Source organism: Halichoeres trimaculatus, unplaced genomic scaffold (assembly GCF_033239565.1).
Source record: "Halichoeres trimaculatus isolate MK-OKI-2021-1 unplaced genomic scaffold, fHalTri1.1 fHalTri1_scaffold_14, whole genome shotgun sequence".
NCBI classification, from domain to species: Eukaryota; Metazoa; Chordata; class Actinopteri; order Labriformes; family Labridae; genus Halichoeres; species Halichoeres trimaculatus.
In genome coordinates, this window is record NW_027437192.1 from 10,844,875 (window position 1) to 10,866,073 (window position 21,199).

The 21,199-nt window shown below is 41.5% G+C and overlaps 2 protein-coding genes across 5 annotated transcripts in view; both read right to left on the reverse strand.

Moving 5' to 3' along the window:
• Positions 1 to 509: 509 nt before the first annotated feature.
• Positions 510 to 3,548, reverse strand: LOC141802990 (trypsin-3-like). Of its 2 annotated transcripts, none has more exons than XM_074686837.1 (4): positions 3,414 to 3,548; positions 2,044 to 2,297; positions 1,110 to 1,246; positions 510 to 701 (listed from the first exon to the last, which is right to left on the reverse strand). In XM_074686837.1, exons 2-4 carry the CDS (start codon positions 2,219 to 2,221, stop codon positions 552 to 554), a joined length of 465 nt encoding a protein of 154 aa, XP_074542938.1. In that variant the 5' UTR covers positions 2,222 to 2,297; positions 3,414 to 3,548; the 3' UTR covers positions 510 to 551. The 2 variants fall into 2 exon arrangements, with proteins under 2 accessions (XP_074542938.1, XP_074542937.1); XM_074686836.1 differs by lacking the exon at positions 3,414 to 3,548 and adding an exon at positions 3,324 to 3,400.
• Positions 3,549 to 4,161: 613 nt separating this feature from the next.
• The window catches only part of kmt2ba (lysine (K)-specific methyltransferase 2Ba), a 30,010-nt gene continuing 12,972 nt past the window's right edge, over positions 4,162 to 21,199 (reverse strand). Inside the window, exons 10-36 of one of the 3 annotated variants that reach the window (XM_074686835.1) lie at positions 17,649 to 17,753; positions 17,382 to 17,495; positions 17,113 to 17,259; positions 16,053 to 16,145; positions 15,805 to 15,922; positions 15,560 to 15,673; positions 15,120 to 15,304; positions 14,920 to 15,021; positions 14,713 to 14,823; positions 14,479 to 14,555; positions 14,173 to 14,348; positions 13,876 to 13,961; positions 11,648 to 11,782; positions 11,363 to 11,521; positions 11,147 to 11,264; positions 10,980 to 11,058; positions 10,676 to 10,836; positions 10,306 to 10,467; positions 7,963 to 10,204; positions 7,722 to 7,847; positions 7,430 to 7,548; positions 7,216 to 7,341; positions 6,882 to 7,134; positions 6,664 to 6,771; positions 6,442 to 6,525; positions 6,222 to 6,351; positions 4,162 to 6,056 (exon numbers count right to left, since the gene is read on the reverse strand). In XM_074686835.1, coding sequence (XP_074542936.1) covers positions 5,781 to 6,056; positions 6,222 to 6,351; positions 6,442 to 6,525; positions 6,664 to 6,771; positions 6,882 to 7,134; positions 7,216 to 7,341; positions 7,430 to 7,548; positions 7,722 to 7,847; positions 7,963 to 10,204; positions 10,306 to 10,467; positions 10,676 to 10,836; positions 10,980 to 11,058; positions 11,147 to 11,264; positions 11,363 to 11,521; positions 11,648 to 11,782; positions 13,876 to 13,961; positions 14,173 to 14,348; positions 14,479 to 14,555; positions 14,713 to 14,823; positions 14,920 to 15,021; positions 15,120 to 15,304; positions 15,560 to 15,673; positions 15,805 to 15,922; positions 16,053 to 16,145; positions 17,113 to 17,259; positions 17,382 to 17,495; positions 17,649 to 17,753 — 5,706 coding nt within the window. In that variant the 3' untranslated portion in view covers positions 4,162 to 5,780. Of the gene's footprint in view, positions 6,057 to 6,221; positions 6,352 to 6,441; positions 6,526 to 6,663; positions 6,772 to 6,881; positions 7,135 to 7,215; positions 7,342 to 7,429; positions 7,549 to 7,721; positions 7,848 to 7,962; positions 10,205 to 10,305; positions 10,468 to 10,675; positions 10,837 to 10,979; positions 11,059 to 11,146; positions 11,265 to 11,362; positions 11,522 to 11,647; positions 11,783 to 13,875; positions 13,962 to 14,172; positions 14,349 to 14,478; positions 14,556 to 14,712; positions 14,824 to 14,919; positions 15,022 to 15,119; positions 15,305 to 15,559; positions 15,674 to 15,804; positions 15,923 to 16,052; positions 16,146 to 17,112; positions 17,260 to 17,381; positions 17,496 to 17,648; positions 18,411 to 21,199 lie in introns of all 3 variants that reach the window. The other 2 variants (XM_074686834.1, XM_074686833.1) reach the window with 2 other exon arrangements.

Genomic DNA, 21,199 nt, shown 5'->3' on the forward strand with positions numbered 1-21,199 from the left:
TGCTACACACAGTGCAAATGCTTCCCTGTTAAATACGTCTGTATGACATTCCTTGTTGCTTTTTCCATCACCCCCTCTGTGTGTTCAGGTTATTTCAGCAAACAAGAAAAAGCAAAGTTTACAAAGCGGCATCTGAGGAATGTATGTAAAGAATCCAGACAGGTGAAATTCAGAATGCCTTATTGCTTGTTTACTCAATTTTTCTTGCCTCCCATATCACTCCAGGAGCAACAGTAACTTAGCAACAGTTTCAGGTGGGTATATTGTTTGGTGTTTAATATGTATTTTAATACAGCAGTGTCCTTGTTGGAACAAAATATTGTTTGCGGAACCACTGAAAATGACATAAATAAACAATCCAAAGCATGTTAAAACTGTTTAAGAATTTGTATAGAACAATGAATGCAATGGAATCCAACATTAGTTTATTATTTTATTAAATTCCTTTCTTTTGTTTCATATTTCATATCTCAAAATGTCACTTCTGAGACGTATATAAATGGCACAGTTATACAGAGTTCCAACAAACTGGTACATGAGTGTCCATGTGTTTAATTGTTGCGCATGGTGCTACTGATCCAGCTGTTGTAGCGGCACACACGTGCATAGACACTGGGGTGTCCCTGCATGGCACACTCATAACCCCAGGACACGACTCCCTGAAGCTGACCGTTACACACCAGAGGGCCACCAGAGTCTCCCTGCAAACACAAGCAGAAGGAGAAAGATGTTATTGTCAGTATGTGCTCTCTGCTCTCTCTACAAGGTTTATGCCAATGAGTGACTGAAAAACTTAACTAGAAAGCAGTGTTTGGTTGCCCTCTATGGTTGACAGATATAAACACATGCATATGAAACTGCACAGCACAGCAGTGCTTTCAAACCGTCCTGGAGAAGTAGTGTTTTTGTGGAGTTACTTTGAGTTATATGATACCAAACCAAAAACTACCACATGGAGCAGGTAACTTCTCTCTGTGCACTCCCTATGTTCGGTTCCACTTTACTGCTCAGCCCCATACAGCTGAGTCCCAGACTGTGCTACCCTGCCAGAAGAGACCATCTTCCACCTTACTCACCTTGTGTGAGTACTGTGCTAAAGTCGAGCTCACCTGGCAGCTGCTGGCACCTCCATGCATGAATCCAGAGCAAATCATGTTTTCAGTGAAGAGATGGGGATAGGCGTTTCTGCAGATCCTGTCATCAATGATGGGCTGCCTCAGGCACTGCAGTCTATCAGGGAAGTTATCTGAGGGGAGAGCAGGAAACTCCATCATACTTTTTCCATAGCTTTAAGTTATCTGGTAATAAGGTTATTTACACCAATGTTGCTAATCAATCCTTTAATTTATCAATAAAAATGCCAGAAGTTTGATGGCTTTTTGATTTTAAAAATATAAATATTTTTTTATCTGACTATTTGTGTTTGAAAATATCTATGTAGACTAGAAGGTAGAAAACAGAGATATTGGACTGAAGAGTGGGGAACTAGCATACTTAATTGACCAGGAAAAAGTGACTGTTATCATTGAATAAAACAATATTTTTGGCTTTAAATTGTTGATTTTGTCAAACTTCATATCACAGTGTTTAAAAGCAAAACATTCAGCGTACAGTGCTCCTGTTTACCAAAATTGTATGATATGAGTGAATGATATAGATTTACAATGCTTCCTTCCTGTGTTAAAGGGATAGTCTCTTCCAGCTTTAGTAACAATGCTGTAAATTTCCAACAAGCCTTCTCGCCAGAAAAGCTTGAGATTTTTTATACATTATTGTTTTCAAACGCTAAGAAATTAAGAATAATAAGAAAATGGATGTATCAAAAAGGTGTTACTCAGTAGAGTAGCTTTATTTTCTTAAGATTCTCAAATAAGTCTCACTTTTAAGTTTAAAAGGAAAATAGGTAGTAAACTAAAGAAGATGCCTACAAGCCTATTAAACACAGCCCAAACAGCTGATTAGGTCTAATTCCTGCCTCTTACAAGGTAAAAAGCCAATCATTCTTCCCTCTTCTTTATTTCTTGCTTTTGAAGCTCAACTTACTGCCATTGGCGGCTGTGTTGCCCCATCCAGATACCATGCAGTTCTCGTCAGCCTGGGGGCAGCGAGAGGGCAGGGACACCGTCTGGACGTAGCTGTTGAGAGTGGCGGGGCGGCTCAGTTTGATCAGCATAATGTCGTTGTCCAGGTTGTAGCTGTTGTACTGTGGGTGCTTGATCATTTTGGCGCCATCGATCCACTGCTCTGTGCCCTCATTCACAGCAATGTTGTGCTCACCAAGACGAACCTGGATACGACTGGGGGAGATAAGAAAGTTACCATTGGATAGTTTAAAAAGGGAGCACTATGCTCACTTTAAACCTTTATATTGCCAGTTTGATAGCCTTATAGTAGCTTTACATGATTTCAAAAATGCTACAGCATTCTAGAAGCCTCCTTCACTGCTGACAAATTTGCCTATTAAGAAGTCACCATCTTTGATGTCGTGATTTAAGCAAATCTCATGTTGATCTTACTGGATTCTTTAGTAACACTTTAAAGACATGTTCAGAGCAGCCTGTAGACACATCACACCAACACCAAAGACCCAACAAACATTTCCTCAAAATTTGAAATTTGGCTGATGTTAAGTATTGAATTTCATCTGATTTTTTTTTTCTTAAAATAGGAAAAAAAAACATGATGTAGCATGTCTATCATCGAAAAATAACCATAATCTTAATAAGCAGGTTAAGTATTAGCAGCCTAAGTTAGTATTTAGCTAACATGTTATCCTATATCTAACAATTTAAAATTTGCTAACACTAGCTTACATAATAAACTAGCTTTTAAACATAAGCTAGCTGTTGGTCGGTGAATTTTTTTTCCCCTTTCTACTTAAACTCATTTTAAGTTTCAAAACAGTTAACTGTTCAAATTTATCTGACATTAGGATAGCCATACAATTGTTAGATTCATTATGTCACCAGAAAAACAATGCAGCCTAAAAACTGCAAAATTTCAAAATAACTTTTTTTTTCTGAAAACTGCTGTGTTAACTCTATCTGTCGATCTATTTATCACTCTGTCAAGTTTATTTTCCCAATTTTGAGCTGCAAATGATCAAATTAGCTTCCCCTCCATCAATTAGGCGCTAACCACCAAGCTAGCCTTTTACACAAATGCAGCTAGCTTAACTCTCTGTAGCATATTTGACACAGGACAGTTTTCATCAGCTTGAATTTATCTTTCGGTCTTTGCCCTCGACCATCTAACATTTTAAAATAATTTACTTTGCTTTTCTTGTTTTCTGCTTTAAATTGGTATACAAATAAAGTTATTACATCAAAGTTACACAGCCTGCAGGTCGCATGAGTGGGTATAATGGAAGTTTTGACTAGAGGGCTCAACCGCTTTGGCCTTCCTGTACTTACGACTTGTAGCAGTGGGCAGCAGACACCACCCACTGGCTGGAGATCAGGGACCCTCCGCAGAAGTGGTAGCCTGCGTTCAGAGACACCTGGTAGGGGACAGAGTTTCTGGGACACTCATATCCTCCAACCACCTTCTCATCCTCAGCTGCAGCAACTGAAACAGAACAAAAGCCATTACACTGTATAGAAAAAAGACAAGAGCTTAAGGCTTTTAATTTGAATAATTTTATCATCAGAACAGAGATAAAAAATAATAATTGGACTGGTCTCTTACATGCTGCTCCAAGCAAAGTCAGGAACACCAGGGCCTTCATGGTGACTTTCTGATGAGTGTAAGAGAAAGCCCCCTCTGTATCTCTTTATATACACCCATTTTGCCCTTATACACTCCTGGATTTTGCAAACTGTGCTGGGAAAGAGCCATATGGCTGAACGCAAAGGAAAGACCTTGAGTAATGTCAAAACCAAGGGAAAAAAGTATCTGGCAACTTCAAGTATGCTGCTGGTGGATTTTACTGTTATCTTATCTGAAATTACGTAATTTAATCCCAGAGAGGTCTTTTAATCTCAGGTGGAAATGTGTAACTGATTGAAAACTCTGCAGTTACAGAGAAAGAATCTAACAAGACAATTTTTAAACCACCAAAGAGGGAGTGAGAAGTTATTACTAGTCACTAAAAACATTGGCAAAATAACACAGCTTTTAAACATTTCAAATTTTTATTGAACATAAATTAAAAAATTGGAGGTACAAAAATATTTAACAGGTTTAGAAATTCTTTATACAACTATGTACAAGGCAAGAATTGAGACAATAAAGTCACAAACTTTCGGTGTGAGATTCAATTATTGTTCAGAAAACACAAAGCAAAACATCCTCAAGCATTCAGCCTAAAAGCTAAACCCTAGGACCCTATCTACATCCATTCGCAAGATGTGGTTTAAACAGGGAAAACAAGGAGCACGAAGCATGGGGGCCAGCTGTCCTTACAAAATAACTGCAGGCATAAAAGCAAGTCAGTGTTGAACATTTTTGATTTGGTTCTCGTGCAGTATTATGATTAAAAAGACAGAACACAGGAATAAAGAAGCAGTTTTTCCAATTGTGTCATGTTATTAAATAAACTCTTGGTTCGTAACATTGTTGAGGTAGTACACCTGTGGCAGACAAAATAATAAAAGAAAAGAATGAGGGTGCAAAAAATGGTGCAAAACACAAAGGAGAAAAGATTCCTAACTCTGCGATAGCTTCGGTTTTTCTTAGTCAGCCTTCACTTAGAAATAGAGTGTTAAAAGGTCAAGGACATGTATTTCCATTAGCTTGTTGAATATACATTTATTGTTCAAATATACAAAAATACAACAGGATTTATAGAGGACTGTGCCCAGCAAGATCGCTTTATTCAGTTTGAACCCTGCTTTAAGGAAACTCTCCCTCATAGACCCTAAAATACACAAACAGCACATATAAACAAACAAAGACAGACAGGGGATAAAAACATCACAGCTGCTGTTACAAATAAAAACAGGAGATTTCAACTGAATAAAGTGGGACTGAAAAAAGTCTTGGGTGACCATATTAAAACTACAGTTCGGGGTAAATGTCACCAGCACCTAAAATATTGAATTCCCTGCTCACATAACGTGTTGTATCCAGAGTGAATTTAAAATGCAGCTGCACTTTGATGTACACCAGGTGCCTTGAGTTAAATATGCATTTTTTTGTTTGTATTTTTTTGCTTAGAAGTAAAATTTATTCAGTCTGCTGCAACACCAGCGCTGCCGAAGGAGATCGTTTTAAAGTAAGGTGCTGAATAAATCCTCTGAATGTTTCTCGGTGACCTTATGTTTACAAAGTCACAGGCATAATAATGGAAATCTTTTAACGCCTGTAAGTGTGATGTCAGGCTGCTGCAGTAAGAGCTGTTTATAATTGTTGTATTTTAAACTAAAGTTCCAGCAAGAGCTACCCGCTAATTCAGCTCTGAAAAACTGAGTGAATGTAGATTATATTGAAGTATACCAGTGTTAACATCCAAATATTTACTGCTCTCCCTAACGGATCAAAGATCAAGGAGTCTGAAGGAAATAAATAGTGATCACCTCACGCTTTGTCTTATGGCTCTAATCTGGTTTCTGTGACGTAGTTCAGAGTCACAGAAGAAAAGATCAAACACACTGTCCTCGATCAGTCTATAAATAAAGCTTTCTACAAAGAAAACTTTTACTAGATTAGTTTTGTGCATCAGTGACCTCACTCCTATGGCTACCACACACTCAGCTTCATCAAACTCCTAACTTCAAGTGCGTTTAACAAAATGGCTATTTGTACACGGCGTGTCTGCTTGTGTTTGCGTGTTGGTTGTACTAATTCAGGAAGCGTCTGCAGCGTCTCGCCCCGCAGTTGCAGTGCAGCTTGTTGCTCTCGTCCTCGATGGGGAACTTGTAGTCGTACGTCAGCTCTTCGCCGCGGTAGATCTTCCTCAGCGCGAAGATGACGATGTGCTTGCGGCCATCAACGTTGATGACCCGGGAGTAGCAGTTGGGCTCGCAGGAGTGGTTGATGAAACGGGCTGCGTTGCCTTGCATCGTCGCGTCCACCACGTCAAAGTCGTCGATGCGGAACATGTAGCAGCCGATGCCCTGATGGAGGACACAATTATCACTGTTTCAGTAAAATCAATGCTTTAAAGAACATAATAAAGATTTGCCTCTGTGAAGTCTGAATTTCTTTTTTTTTTAATCTCCTTTTTATGGAGGGAAAAACAATAGTTCATTTACTTGTTCAAATACATTTTGTCCACTAACCTTGCTGTCATAATATTTCTCTCGCTTATCAGTCAGAACAGCGCGAATGACAGTGCCTGCATATTCGATAACCATCTCCCCTGCCTCAATATTCCTTTTGCAGAAAAGGCCACGACCATGAATTTCAGACCTGAGAAGATCACAACAAGAAGAGTCAAATACACAAAAACAAAAACATTTATTTCGGATGGAACTTCGATTCTCTATTTTTTGCTGTTACCTGTAAACTCCAACAGCTTCTTTGGAAATTTTCTCCAGATGTCTGAATCTCATTGCCATGGGAAGCTCACTGCTGGTGGCTCGCCTGTCAGAATGAAACAGAGCGGAGGCGGTGTCAACAAGGGCGCCGAGACTATGACCACCCCTTAGAGTAAGTTTCAAGTCCTGTTTGTCGAGGGAATGAGAAGGTTAAATAAAAGCAGCGCTTATCAAATCCTTTTACCTCGAAGACTTGAGTGGGAATTCATCCTCCTCTTCATCAAATACTACTAAGTCTGGGAGCTCTCTGTGCTGTGACGCCAGGAAGTTGAACATATCAAAAGTCGCTTTTCTAATTAAGGGAGAGAAAGAAAAGTGATACAACGGTAAATATGACAATAAAGTTTTATAATGCTATCTCAAATGAACAAGTTTAACACTGATGGATGTATTCCTGCATACCGTGTGTACACTTCCGACCGAGCGCAGCCGCTTGGATTGATGGGCAGCTCCTCCTCTATATCGTCACAGCGGTGGAATCGGAAGCGGTGGCGCTTGCAGCTGGCTGCACCCCGCAGCTGTTCCAGCAGGAAGATCACAGCATCATGGACGACGCCAAGCACCCGTGGCCCGCTCATCACTCCCAGAGGCAGCTGCTTCATGTGAAAGCCTGCTCGAGCTTCCAGGACGCCGTCGATGACTGCACGCCAAGCACCTGACAGAGGAGAGGGGTAGAGACAGCTGTGAGAGCCTGAAAGAGGAATTTTAACAAGTGGAATTAACAAGCTGCTCTTACCCTCTATGCTGTTAGCCTTCACACTGAAGCCATCGTTGCTGGTGATTTCAAAGCGCAGGTGAGGCTGGTTAATGTAGGTTTGCTTTTTGTGTTTGGGTGCAGGTGCGTCTTCCTCTGAGCTGAAACCTGATGGAAGAAATCAGACAAAAAAATTAAATTACCTGGATTTAACTCTTCTATCTATCCATCCATCCCACTGTGTTAGTCCACAGACCTGAATAAGGGCCCCATTCAGAGAGGTCTCCATGACGAGCACTGAGCCACATGTGTGTGTTTCTCTTGATGTAACTGTTGCTCAGTGAAGGTGCAGGTGGACTCCCCATGAAGGGATGCCTGAATGGTTGGAATGAAAATAAAAGCCAAAGTTAAAACAAAAAGTTGCAGCTTAAACCTCTATTCTGAGAATTTCACATGAATGTGCCTTTTGTTGATCCACTTCCAGATCTTTCTCATTCATTTCCTCCAAATTTCCAGTCCCCCAGAGGTCACCTCAAAGACAAACTAACCTGGAAGGGGTTGGAGGAGGAGGAGCAGTGATCCTCAACCTTTCAGGCTCCATAGGCGCACCCTCCTGGTCCAGATTTAGAACATCCTTCATTGTTGGAGCTTTCATTCTCACACCGCTCGGTCTGCTGGCAAAAAGCGTGACACAGTAAACAATTTGGTGAGTTGTGACCAAGAAGTTACCTCAACATCCACATCACATTATCACATTAAGCATTAAAAAAGAATCTAATCTCTTAGTACCTTGCTTCATCAAACTCATCCAGCTCGCTGTTGGGATCCTTTAAGAAATCAAGCTTAGATTTCTTCCTGGATGGCCTCTCAGACAACGACGACACCCTCTTCACCCTCACCTGTTGGCGCGATGGAGCAGGCGTTTGCTGATTCAAATCCGGCTCATTGAGGCTGGAGGAGTCTGAACGTGCAGCTGGTGAATGATCCGACTCCTCTGAGTCCTGATACTGAGCGGCTCCTTGAAGCGTGGCTCTATGACGCCGAGCGTTTTTCAGAATGTTTGGTTTCTGTTTCAGTTGATGCTCTTCTCGGTGGGTCGCCATGGCTCTGTTGATAATAGCCTGGGCTGTGCCTTCCTGCAGGGTGGAGATACCTGATTCTGACGCGCTCTGTACGCTGATGGGAGTCAGGGGACTTTGAGGTGTGCTGCTTTTCACCGGTAACACTTTGAAAATTATTTTAGAAGGGGGGTTTATGACGGCAGAGGCGGGACGAGGCCTTATGATGACACGGGGGACTGTGCGCTGCAGGGTGTTTCCACTGTGCAGCATCTTGGCAATCTGGCTGATTTTACTGTAGGCTGGTGAATTTGAACCAAGTGATTGGTAGGTGTTTGTCCTGGGGTCTTTGATCAGGATGGATCCTTGGCGATTAACCAGCAGGACCTGAGGGGAGGGGGAAGGAGCCAGGGGCCGAGGTGAGCTGGTGTCTGCAGCCGGATTCTGAATCATAACCGACTGCTGACCCCCTGGTGTGGAGTTATCCAAGCGAATGGCGACAGCTCTACCCCGTGTGGCGCCAGGCTGAAGTGGCAGAGCTTTTAGTCCGTTGATCAGGATGGGGGAGGTGACCGCACGTGGAACCATGCGAACAGTAGCAGCTGTAGGGGAAACCGATGCATGCAGTGGAGGACACGATTTAGGCGGTGTCTGCTTGATGTTTGTTGGCGAACGTTTCGTCTTCACGATGATGGTCTTCATTTGCCCTGTGGGGGACCTTTTATTTTTGGGCTCTGGAGAATAATCAGGATCATTCAAATCATCTTTGAACCCTTCCGCTGAGTCATTGGATGAGCTGTTTTCATCTTTGTAGTCGATGCCACCATGGTATGACTGTATGGCACCGTTTTCAGCAGAAACAAAATGACCCGTAGCTGAATCTAAAAGCAGTTCATTTGGAGGTGATGAGCTCACCAGGACCTCTTCCTCCCGCACTAACATCTCCTCGTCTGCAAAGCTTGATTGAAGTAAATCAGCTGGTAGTGAATCTCCCTGAAAGTCTGGCTCAGTTAGGTCTTCTTCATTTGTTGACTTCGATGCTGTGTAGATCGACTCCAGCCGCTTTAAAGCAACAGTCAGCTGTTTAGTCTGAATATTATGATTGGCATGACTCTTCATCTCAATTCCTTCTATGTCCTGAACTTCATTATCATCTTCCTCGCTTTCACCACTATCTGACCCTCCGTCTGCGCCATCTAGCTGTGAGATCGACTGTGCAGGAGGAAGCTGACCTGTAGTGTCCGAGCTGCTCGCTGCGTCGCACACCACCGTACGGGAAAACTTCAAGTAATGGCTCGACTCTTCAGTGTCCGACTCATTCTCCTGGTGACCTGCCTGCACGTCTTGCACTCCACCTTCAACCTCTGCTGTCCCGGCTCCTCCCAGTGTTACGTTCTCATTGAGGAGAGCCTCATCAAACTCAAGCTTAGCATTCAGCATGGACGCCACCGCAACCTCTGTGTCGGTGTCAAACACAGTGTAAGGCAGCTCCTGTGCCATGAGATGTGCGACTTCCTCTTCTAAGTGATCCGGAGCAAGTGAGATCCCGTTGGTCGTGGCCACTGCTGCATCTTCTGCCTCAGACGATGCGAGGAAGTCTTGGGGGACCTCTGCAGAAACTGGAGTGGTGATTTTAAAGTTCTGCCTCCCTCTGGGGGAGTGAGAGATGGCTCCTTGCCGAGGCGACAGCCCCACAGAAATGCCAGATCTTGGCGGGGAGCTCCAGACTGGAGATGTGGAGTTCTGTCTGGACAGAGGGGGCGAGGCAGATCCTAAATTAGATCTCGGAGGGGAGCTGAAGAGGGCACGACTGGAGTGGATGCTGCCACTGGAGCGGAGGGTCATGGGGACAGATGGATCGCCGTCTGATTGTGAGGAACTACAACGGCTTCTTGTTGAGAGCCTGCGAGGCCGGCGAGTATCCTCCAGGTCTCTCAATGTTAAGACATGATGTGGTTTGGGAAGAGAGGACCCTGAAGGCATGAAATGAAAAAGAGAAAATGAACAGTAGAGTGAGAAATCATGTATCTGAAAGGAAAGAAGAGGTGAAATGCATCATTTCATCATGAACTACCTGGAGATGGAAGAGGTCGAGATGATCCTCCGGCTGGTCGTCTGGTTTGAGAGTAGACAGGACTTTTGGATCCGGGTGTTTTGTTCTGTTTCGAGTCGGGTGATGGTGTGAATGACTTTAACGGACTGGATGAGGAACTTAAACGATCCGGGGACTCTGCATCTAGAGGAGAAGAGAAGAGTTTTGAAAAAATAGAGTCAAATATGAAAATTAACTGATGGGGAACATAAACCAGAATAACTAACAAATCACTTAAAGTCCATTTCAGGGAAACTGGAAAAAAATCTGAACTGTTTTGATGCAGTGTGACCCATGTTTTCAAAGCAGTTTCCAGTTTCTGCCTGTTAAGTTTGACTAATCATCTACTTACCTCTGTGTTGGCTGGGGCTGTGGACTATGGTGTGATTCTCATCTTGGTCCCACTTAGGATCTTGTTCCTCCCCGGGGAGCGGTGTGCTCACTTCTGTCACCTTACAGATGTATTTGCAGCGCTTGCGGGGGTCCACAGTGCTCCAGTACAACCGAGAGCATCTGGAGAAAGAAGAGAGGATAAGTGTGTAAATTATATCTAACCCAAAAAAGTTGTTAAACCCGAATTCAAACCCATTTTTAGAGCAGTTTCAAAGCAGTAGTTGACAAAGAGTATTGTACATAGTATTACAGTGAGTCCTTACTGATAGCCAACAGGATACAACATCCTCCCGTTTGATGACAGCTCGGACAGCACACCAAGTTTCTGAATCTGCAGAGAGCCTGAAAAAGTGAGGAGGGAATGATTAAACTTTCAGCCAATACTCATTTCAGTAAGTGTGTCAAGCTGATAACCTCCAAACATTCTTACCGATGGTCATGTTTATGGTTTCCGGCTCCAGGCCTGTGAGAAACTTTCTCTTGAGATTGATTCCATCAAAGTCCACGAAGACCCGCCGAGCGACTTCAAACCCTTTTCCAGACACCCTCTGAAAGAGTAAGTGTAAATGAAATATCAATTCAAAGGTTTGAGATGTAGCTAAGTTGACTCAACATCTCAGTGATTACTAAAACTACAATGACTCACCTTTGAACTGAGCAGGTCTCTGTGATTGTAACAGTAAATCCTACGGTCCTGCTGGAATGCACAGTTCTGAGCACGAGCACACATGAAGTGGAAGTTACTCTGGCAGGTGGAGAGACAGCAGCCCACAGTGGCTCCTGATTGGCCACAATGATCACAGCGCTGGATAGTCACAAAAAAAGAAAAAATCACATTAATTACATCTATACACTTCTTGTAATTTAGCAGCCCTGAAAGCTGAGGTTAAAGTTCAGATCAGCTCAGTTCAGATATTTCCTGATAACTCACCAAGTGGCGCCCTCTTGAGACAGCACTGTGCACCTGCAAGAGAGCACTGTTGTCCTCATAGACCTCTGCAGACCAGATGCAGCAGTTCACATGGGCCCACTCATTTTGTCCGATGTACAGCAGCCGTCCTGCTTCCTGTTAGATTAGAAACATTAGAATTCAGGAGAAGAGCGTTTGTATTGTAAGAAAGACATGCATGGAAAAACATGAAGAATATGGCTCTTGCAATGTATGGATGTTTTTTCTTTCTGTTTCCTTGTTGCTTTAAACTCCAAACAAGGTGCCTTCTATGTGTTTTAAAACTTATAGCACTCTGCACACACATACCCATCAGCCCAGGCAAAACATTTATCAATTTCATGACTCTGTGATAAAATTTCACATTCAGCCACTCAACTTGATTTAATGTTCAGTCAAGTATCAGGCCAAGACCTACAAGAAAAACCTCTTGCACCAACTCCTTAAACCTAGCAGGAAGTTGGCCATTTTTGTTCTAATTATGATTGCCCAATAAACTGAATATGCATTTGAACGAACCTGTCCTAAGTGTTTTATCTTATGAACTCCAAAATTGTTTTGTGCATCGTGGACATGTTGAGGATGGACACTTATCAAATGATTTCTCGTACCTCAAAGGTTGTGTCACCATTTCAAAATCTGAGGTCTTGCCTTCAATAAGGATGTCACTGAAATCCTTGCATTTGGCGTCCGATCTGCTTCAAATTTCATATACATGACGGCTGTCTTCCAAACATATCTATATAGGTTTTCAGAATGATCTGAACACCAAACACTGTCACATCTTGTCTAGATTTTGCACACTGTATCAAAGTCCTGCTCTGCATCACCAGATTGTAAATATATCAAAGCTATGACAATACCTAGTGGCCAAAAGCTATACTGCAACGTACCCAATGGTTAAATTTATCCATGTATACTTGCATTGGGAGCTTGACCTTATCTAGATACATGGCTATTTGCTAGGTCAGATTTGCTACACGTGACAGTTGCAGCATGCCCTGCTGAGGGCCTTTTATCACTGCTTGCAGCTTTGATTAAGTTTATTATTTATTCTTAAAATAAAGCAAGTGGCTCTTAAGGAACGGATCCATTTATTTGCTACTAATTGAAAAAGTTTATAATATATGGTAGTTTGAGTAACAAGCAGCATAAACAAGGTGTTTTATACATTTCCTAACCTGTCTGAGATCCAGTTATTGTTCAACAAACATTCATTCAAAGTGCTTATTATTAATCTATAGAGGGATTATTTGTTTATCAACAACAGTGGATGCGCACGCAACTTGGGGAACAGAAGCACTGCGGGGTATAATGGTTTGTGAGGAGTTAACCGCCAAAAAACACATTTTTAGCTTAATGTCATCACTTTGACAGATGACAAAATGCTCCCACGTTTGTGAAATAGCAGTGAGTGAACAGAAGAGATCAGCAAGTGGACAGATATTAGGTGGACAGACCTTTTTAACAGAGAAACCTAGCGTGTACCCAGAGAGGAAACACAACTATCACTCGATGCTCATGACTGTGTTATCCGTGGACACTTATCAGACTGTGACATACCAGGATGTAAACATAGTTTCATAATATTACCTAAGTATACTTTGGTCATAAAATCAGTCTCTGTTAATCACAATTTAAAGGTTCACTCATTATTTACTGTCCATATTGAGTCCATGTTTGGTCAGAACCTCAGCCCCAAATCAACTTTTTCATTAAATAAACAAAGTCAAATCTGTATTTTGAGTATCAGCAGCTATAATTGCTTGTTTGCAGTCAAACCTGGTTAACTGATGTTGGATAAAGACTACACATTTAATTACACACACGCAGACGTCGCTGGTGTATCAGTGTAAAGTGTGACCCTGTTAACTGGTGACTCGCGGCCGTTAATCACGGCTGAAAGTCACCAGTTAGCATGGTCGCTATTAACGCTGAAACACTGGTTGCGCTGTAACCGTGGAAACTTGACAGAAGTTGCCTCTATTGTGTAGTATTGTTTTTGACAACTGTGCGTAGAAAAAACGTACATTTTGATGCTTCTAACAGGTTGAATTTAGTGTTTAAAAAACGCTAACTCGTCTGAATGAATGGAGCTAAATGCTGCTTCTGCAGTCCAGATGCCAGCATATCATTATGATGATGCAGACTGATAATCTCTAGATTTTTTATTCTTTGCAGTGAAAGCTAAGACACCAAGCTTAACTCACACATGGAGCTGCGTCTCCATACTTCTGGCACAGGGCACACTGCCTCATATCTTCCGACTCGGAAAAGTCTGGATCAATTTTCTCACCTGTGAAAAAGAGGACAACTATTATCAACATAAGAAGGTAAACATATAAAAACACATTAAGATGGATTTTGCTTGAGCTGAATGCATAAATTGAGGATTTCTTTCCTAATTGAAACCTTTTCAAATGAAACAATTTCCTGCATGTGTTGCACTTTAAGTGTCACATTCCTCAGCATGATTGATACATGGCAGGCAACAATACTTGGCGTACCATGTGACCTTCTATAGAAGCTGTTCAATGAATCAGACTGCTGAGGAGTCACAGATGACAGCGGAGTTTTCCCCGTCTGTTGGCCCCTGAACTCTCTGGGCTGGTAAGTCCTTTCCATCCACTGTGCATAGCTGTGCTCTTTGGAGGGAGGGAGGACAGCCTCGGGGAGCATGCCACTGTAGAGCGGACGGAAGGGAAGCCGGACAGACAGAGGACATTTGTATTCTTAGTCAAACCACCAAACTAAAGCACAAAGAAAGCATACATTAACATATATCTTTAGTTTGCTATGTACTGTGAATTTACCTCGGTATTTCGTCTGAAAATGAGTTCCACTTTTTCAGATGGTGAGCAGGAAACCAGCTGAAAACTCTCTCAACCAACTGTAAGAAAATATGGAGGAAGATCACTTACAAAAAGTGACACTGAAGTGCAGGGCAGTATCTGTTGCTGAATATAGTAAACTTCCCTGTGCAAAGTCTACTTAATGAGCATCTTAGAAATGAAAAAAAAAACAAGAGATTTGCAAGAGATGCTTACTTTGACATAGTGTACTTTGGCCTGGCTGCTCGGTCTCTGATCCTCAGGGAGAGGCTCCTCCTCCTTCTGCAACTTCTTCATCACAGCAGCGACGTCTGCGTGGAAAGCTTTCTGAGTGAGGGAAAAAAAACACAAAGAGGTCAGAAAAAGAAACAGACTTGCTTTCTTTCATGCATTTTTTCAGATATGGTGACAAAATACACTCACTATTGTGGTGTATCCTCCTTTTTTCAACTTCATCTCCATGGCTCGTAGATCACAGACCTGCTGTGGTTCCCCGACACACAGTGACTCATCTCTTTCCTGACACTAAAATAGAAAAAAATAAGAAAAGCACAAATAAAGCTATCTGGTAGAGATAAACACACACAAGCTTTGTTTTTCATAGTCTTGCAGTCATCTCGCACCATTTTGCAGACAAGGAGGTGCTGTGTTGTGTTGTTGGAGAGGAGGTCATCAAGCACCTCCTGCAGTTTAGCCATCAGCCTTCTCTGCAGCTCCTCTTTTAAGGTGCTGGTTTCAGTTTTGCTGCAGGGTGAACACTTGAAAGGAACTTCATCTGGCTGGTTTGACAGCAAACTGCACAGCTCCTCTGTAACAACAAAAAAATAATACAGCATGTAATGTTGAACAAGACAAAGTTGTTCATGTTTTTATGCTCTGCAAGTTATTGTCATTTTCAAAAAGTATGAACACATTTAAATGATAAACAAAAAATGTGGGTTCATTATGTCTTGTTTTTTTTTTACATACATTTGAAAACCAAACATGAATTGCAACTTTCTAATCCTGACATCTAAAGACAGAAATTTTATCTCCATGTAGGAATGAACAGAACGCTACAGACCTGAAAGTCCTTCACACGTGTAATGAATCCAGTGGCTGCACTGTGAACACTGAATCATTTGCGTGTGTTTTCCGTTGCCATCGTAGCACTTTTGGCAGATGGTGCAGAAATTACCTGTTGTGAGATGAAAATGAAACTTTGAACGAGCTACATACGAGATCAAGTCACTTACTGAGGAAACAACCATTGAACAATCTAACATTTATGGATTCATTCATTCATATGGTGTCGCTCAGAGTCTTTACCTTTCTTGTGGAGAAGAGTGCAATCAGGACAGAGATCCTGCTCATGGTTCCAGCACAATTCCCAGGACTTCCCCGGAGTGACACCACAGCTTTTACACCGAATACATGTCATACACACCTACACAAAGACGACAAGGTCACAAAGCAGAAAGGTATATATAATCTGAAACCTCTGAAGAATTTGAGCTGTGGTTTACTCAGCAAAATAATAAATTAAAAGTGGTTCGCAAAGAAATTAAAGGGATTACCCAAGGCATGTTGCAGTTGAGAGGCTTTGGGTAGGTTGGTCCCAAGCAGGATGGATGATATGAGGTTTGGCATCTTCTGCATTGTAACACAGGCTGGAGAGGAAAAACAAGAATTTAGAGGATATTTATTCACAAGAATCCCAGATTTCTCTACAAAAAATTCAATTTACAATTTTTTAACAACCCTAAAAGGGTCCTGGCTTTGTAAATGTTTTATTTGAACATCTCATCAAACTCCTGAAAAGTGTCAGGTGGATTGAAGGAGACGGGTTTGAAGGTTTATTGATCAGAGGTCTAGATTATATTAAACTCTTTGAGCTGTTGATACAGACCACAAGAAACGTGTTAGTCTGGGTGCTGCGTGTCAAAGATGCACAATAATTTTATGACATTTTGGTTTTAGTTGTTTTGTCAGGGAACTGTTAAATCCTTCTGCACACACGCAGACTCAGCACTTGCTGCGGTAGAAAAGCTGCACAATATCAAGGGAGAAAAATTTGATTTTTTTTTTTTTTTAATTGTCCACAAAAAAAAAAGCATGAATTAATCGATGTAATCCATATATCGCCCAGACCTAGAGCTAAGTTAGAAAAATACCAATTAATACACGTTTTTTGACAAAGCATGAGTTTTATAGTATTTTCTAACACCATTTCAAGACTTCTGCTGCACGTTTTATTAAATGGTGAAAGGTGAAAGTTCAACCACTTGGGTATTTTTATGCCACACATTTCTCACCTGAAGAAAGATACACATTTAGAGATGTTCTCTGACTGAAAATCAACTCTGTAAAGATTCATTTTCAGTGTAAGTAAAATACATTACTAATTGATTTCTTCCTCTGTTGTGACTCAATGGTATGTATCTCAGTTTAAAGGTACAAATTTTAAATTTGATTTTCACACAGAGATCACCTGATGGCCAGTATGACACAGAGGAATCAAGAAAAACTTTTTCTCTGCTTGCTAAACATGGTCTCACAAGAATAACTTTTAGATCCTCGCAAAACAAACAAACTACTTATGATACATTTGATATTTTCTCAAGGCTTTATGCAAACCTTTGTGTTCTTGTTTCGACGTCCACACACATTACAGAATTTGCAGCGCCTGCAGCACCAGTTCTCCTTGTTCTCCTTGACTGGCCGCTCCTCTGGTGTGAGGCAGAAACTGTGGAAAGGTTCACAGCAGATCTGGCAGAAAATCATCTGTTGAATGATGAAGGGAAAAGAAAGAGAGAGAAAAAAGATGGTCATTTTAGTCTTGAGTTGCTCTTATTGGTACAGCAGAGCACTGAATGGCTGCAATAAGCTGAAAAGAGCTGAACTACCTCATGTCGTCCTTTACTGGCACAGAGCAAACAGACAGGTTGTGGTGTGGTTGGGACACATGTTAGCACACTGAGGCCACCCATCAGCCAAACATTCTGCACAGCACAGTCCTCCTGCGAAACAAAAGGAGAGGGAGAGAGCGAGAGGGGAGTGAGCAGATTTTGCATTAATCAGCATAAAGAATATGTGGAAAACATAGCTGTCTTTTAAAACTAGTAACAGCTGTGGCTAGTGGAAGCTAACACAGCACTCATGCAAAGACTCACCTTGAAGTCCACACGGATTTTGTACTTGTCCTGCAACAGGCCTTTTTGGGGAAATCCGTTAGTCAGCCCTGCCGGGGTGCTCGCTGACACACACTCTGCAGGACTCTGAGAATGAAGGACATAGTGTTGGTAAGTTGTTTGAGACTTTGTCTCTTTAACAGACTCTTCTGCGTCGTCCTTCTCTTCAGGCTGATCCCTCAGTGCGTCCTCCAGCTCCTCTTCTCTGCTTCCCTGTAACTCACTGTGTTCATTTGCAGTATGAGACAGCACATTCAGTGTTTTGGGAGCTTTGTCTGTCTTTTCTGGTCTCTGCATCTCTGGATGTCTCACCAAACACAACTTCGACTCTGTCAGAGATGTGTGCTGTACACACTGGAGTTTTTCTTGAGATGATGCTGACACATGTTTGTGCAAATGTGCCTGGGGCAAACGGTGCAAACGTAACAGCAGAGATTTCTGAGCAGAGTCTTTTGGTGAAAGTGGAGAAGCGGAAGCGGGATGCAGGACAGGTGAGGACAATTCTGCGGGAGACTGAGCTGTGGGATGAGATGAATGTGAAACAGCAGGCTGTTTTAAAAGCTGGGACAATATTGGATGGGACTTTGAGGCACAGCGTTCCAAACACTGCCGTGGCAGAGCAGGCTGCAGCACAGAATCAGGCAGACGGTGTAAGAGCACTCGGAGCTGCCTCTGCAGCTTCGGCATTGGGCTCCTGGACAGGTCGAAGTCTCTGGGCTCCGTCTTCTCTGAGTTCTCCTGATCCTGCGAAGGAGGGGACTGCCTAAGCCAACCAGCACCACAGGTTCCAAAGTTTTACTGATACTAGTGACATGCAGAGGCGGCGGCGACCGGCAGCAGCCAGAGTGACAGGAAAGGGAAGAAGCACTGTGTGTGTTTGAGAAAAATGTGTTAGCCAGGAATAAAAAGTAAGAAAAGTGAAGAAAACTTAGCATCTAGCAGTAAAAAGACATAGAAGTGGAGCTCAACAAATTCAAATTACTTAGCACAAAAATCAAAACAAGCAGTTTAAAAATTTGGGCCCAGAAACGCAAAATCCTGTGGATTTTAATGAAGACCTTCTAGTTCACAAAACCATGTCCAAGGGGGAGTCTCTTATCAATGAGTCAAAACTTTCAGAGGATGGTTTTTCATGTTTTAACAAGGGTGGACCGAAAAAAAAAAAAAAAAGTTGCAGACTTTTTTTTAGGTCTAACATGCTCATGTGTTGGAAATAACACAAAGAATTTACGTACACTTTGGTTATTAAAAGTTATGTTAACAAATTTAAAAGAAAGTTTATTGCAATCATACTTAGTGCCACTGTGCCATGTACTTATTTTCTTTCCTTTTTTTTTGTTTTGAATTTTTTTGTTTCTTCCTTTAGAGAACTGCAAGATATCTGATGTCTACTGTAGCTCATATGAATTTTCTTCATGGTTGCACTGACATTTGCACATAATACAGTGAAAACACTGTCATTGCACATCTTATGAGGCATGCACACACACAGCAGCGCTAGCATATTCATGCAGCAGCTCATGAATGCTATTTTTGAAAAGGGCATGCATGATTACAGTCATGCAGACTCTTCAACTGAACTGCACTCCTAAGCTGTGGTGTGCAATAATCCAACAGCTAAGAAAAAGCAAAGCCATCCGAGAACGTCTGAAAGCATTTGAAACGCGTTGACATGTTGTAGATTCTTGCTTTACTCTCTCCTTCAAAATCTTCCTCGGTTGCTGTTGTGTTTCAGAAGCAGGAGGAAGATGGCGTTCAGATCATGAATCATTGATTAAGACACCATTGAGTGGAAGGATGCTGTAGTCACCAAGATGTTTTGGGTTTTAAAATGAATACACTGGATCAGATAACCCACCTGGCCTCACGAATTCACAACCAACACACACAGACAGATTAACACTCAAAGCAGCATTTAGACAAACATAAGGGATTTATCTATGGAGGATGGCACAGGGCGCGAGCAATGCAGAATTAGAGATGAAAAAGCCAGCGCATCTGCAAAAGAGCAATCTTGTCAAGACAAAGATGTGTTCGCTTGAGAAGATCGTCAAAGTCAAATGGTCATGTCAATTTGACAAAGCAAAAGAATCAGCCAGTAAAGCAAAAACTTGCGTTTGTTCTCAGATATAAAAACTAGCAGCAGTTTGAATTAGTAATCCGACTTAACCTGAACTTTAAACTGCTACATTCAAAATAGGTGGACAACTCTGTCACTCATCTGCTTTATTTTGTTCACAGACTTTAAAATATATGATCTTAATGTTTGTTACGTCGAAGGTAAAACTGTGAAACTAAAGCTGAACTCAACCTTGCTTTGTTTGGGATTGGATGAAAAAAGGAGGCAGGTTTTTGCTAACAGTTAATGTGTGCCTGCCTGTTAGTCAAGCTAGCCAAATGGTACCAGGGACAAAACTTCAGAAATAACATAGTATGTTCTGACAGAAAGATGAACTTATCAGACTCAAATCTTTTTATGACTCAGGTTGTAAATATGTTTATTATGCTGTAAAAATTAAACCCCGACCAATTAATTGGTCGGGCCGATAATGCCTATCACCGATTAATCAACATCGGCCAAAATGTAGCGGATTATAAAAGATTTTGCACCGCGGAGATTCTGTCACTCCGCTCCTGTGTCTGTGTGCTGGGCTGCGCACTGCCCGAGTGCCCGCTCCCTCCGTCTAACATTATCTAATGTAAGACTATAGAACGGCGTTTTAACTTCTTGTTATTTGCTTTTTTGTGAGATGAACAGAGATAAATGCTACTGTTAATTCACACGTCCACCATTATCAAATGTAAGACTATAATACGTCGTTTTAACGTCGTGTTAGTTGCTCTTTGAGTGTTTACGGTTTGATTTTTTTTTCTACTTACTGTGTTTAAAGTTTGACTTCTTTATTTATTATTGTGTTTACAGCTTTTTCTTATTTATCATTGGTTTACACTGCAGTTCTTATGTTGACGGTTTTATATTTAAAGTTCCTTGTTTTAATTTAAAAGTGTTCTGTCTCTGTCTTAAATCATATGGGTATTATAATAATTAGTGTTCATATACAGTATATATCCTGTGTATATCAATCAATTTATTATATATATATCAGCCGATATATCGGATATCGGTTGATACATCGGATATTGGCCGATATATTTGAAATCGGCTTTTTTTTGCCCCCAGTATCGGTATCGGCCCCAAAAATCCCGTATCGGTCGGGCTCTAGTAAAAATCTGCCCCTTCTGCAGCCAGCCTCAAACAGATTCTCAAAGAACTGCAGTTTTTATCACTTCAACATGGGCTTCATGTTTTTAGATTGACGTTGTCGTTTCATTTTGTCTCTAAAGCTTTCTTGTGTTAAATGCTGTTAGGACATGGTGTTGTACAAGCCAATGTTTTCTTAAATTAATAAACTTGCAGCAGCTCTTGAGCAACAAGCTGCTTTAACCAGTATCTGATCAGGGCTGATTTTTTTTTTATTTACATCTTGTCTCAAACATTTGTATTTGTTTTCTGCTTTAGTTTTTTGATTTTT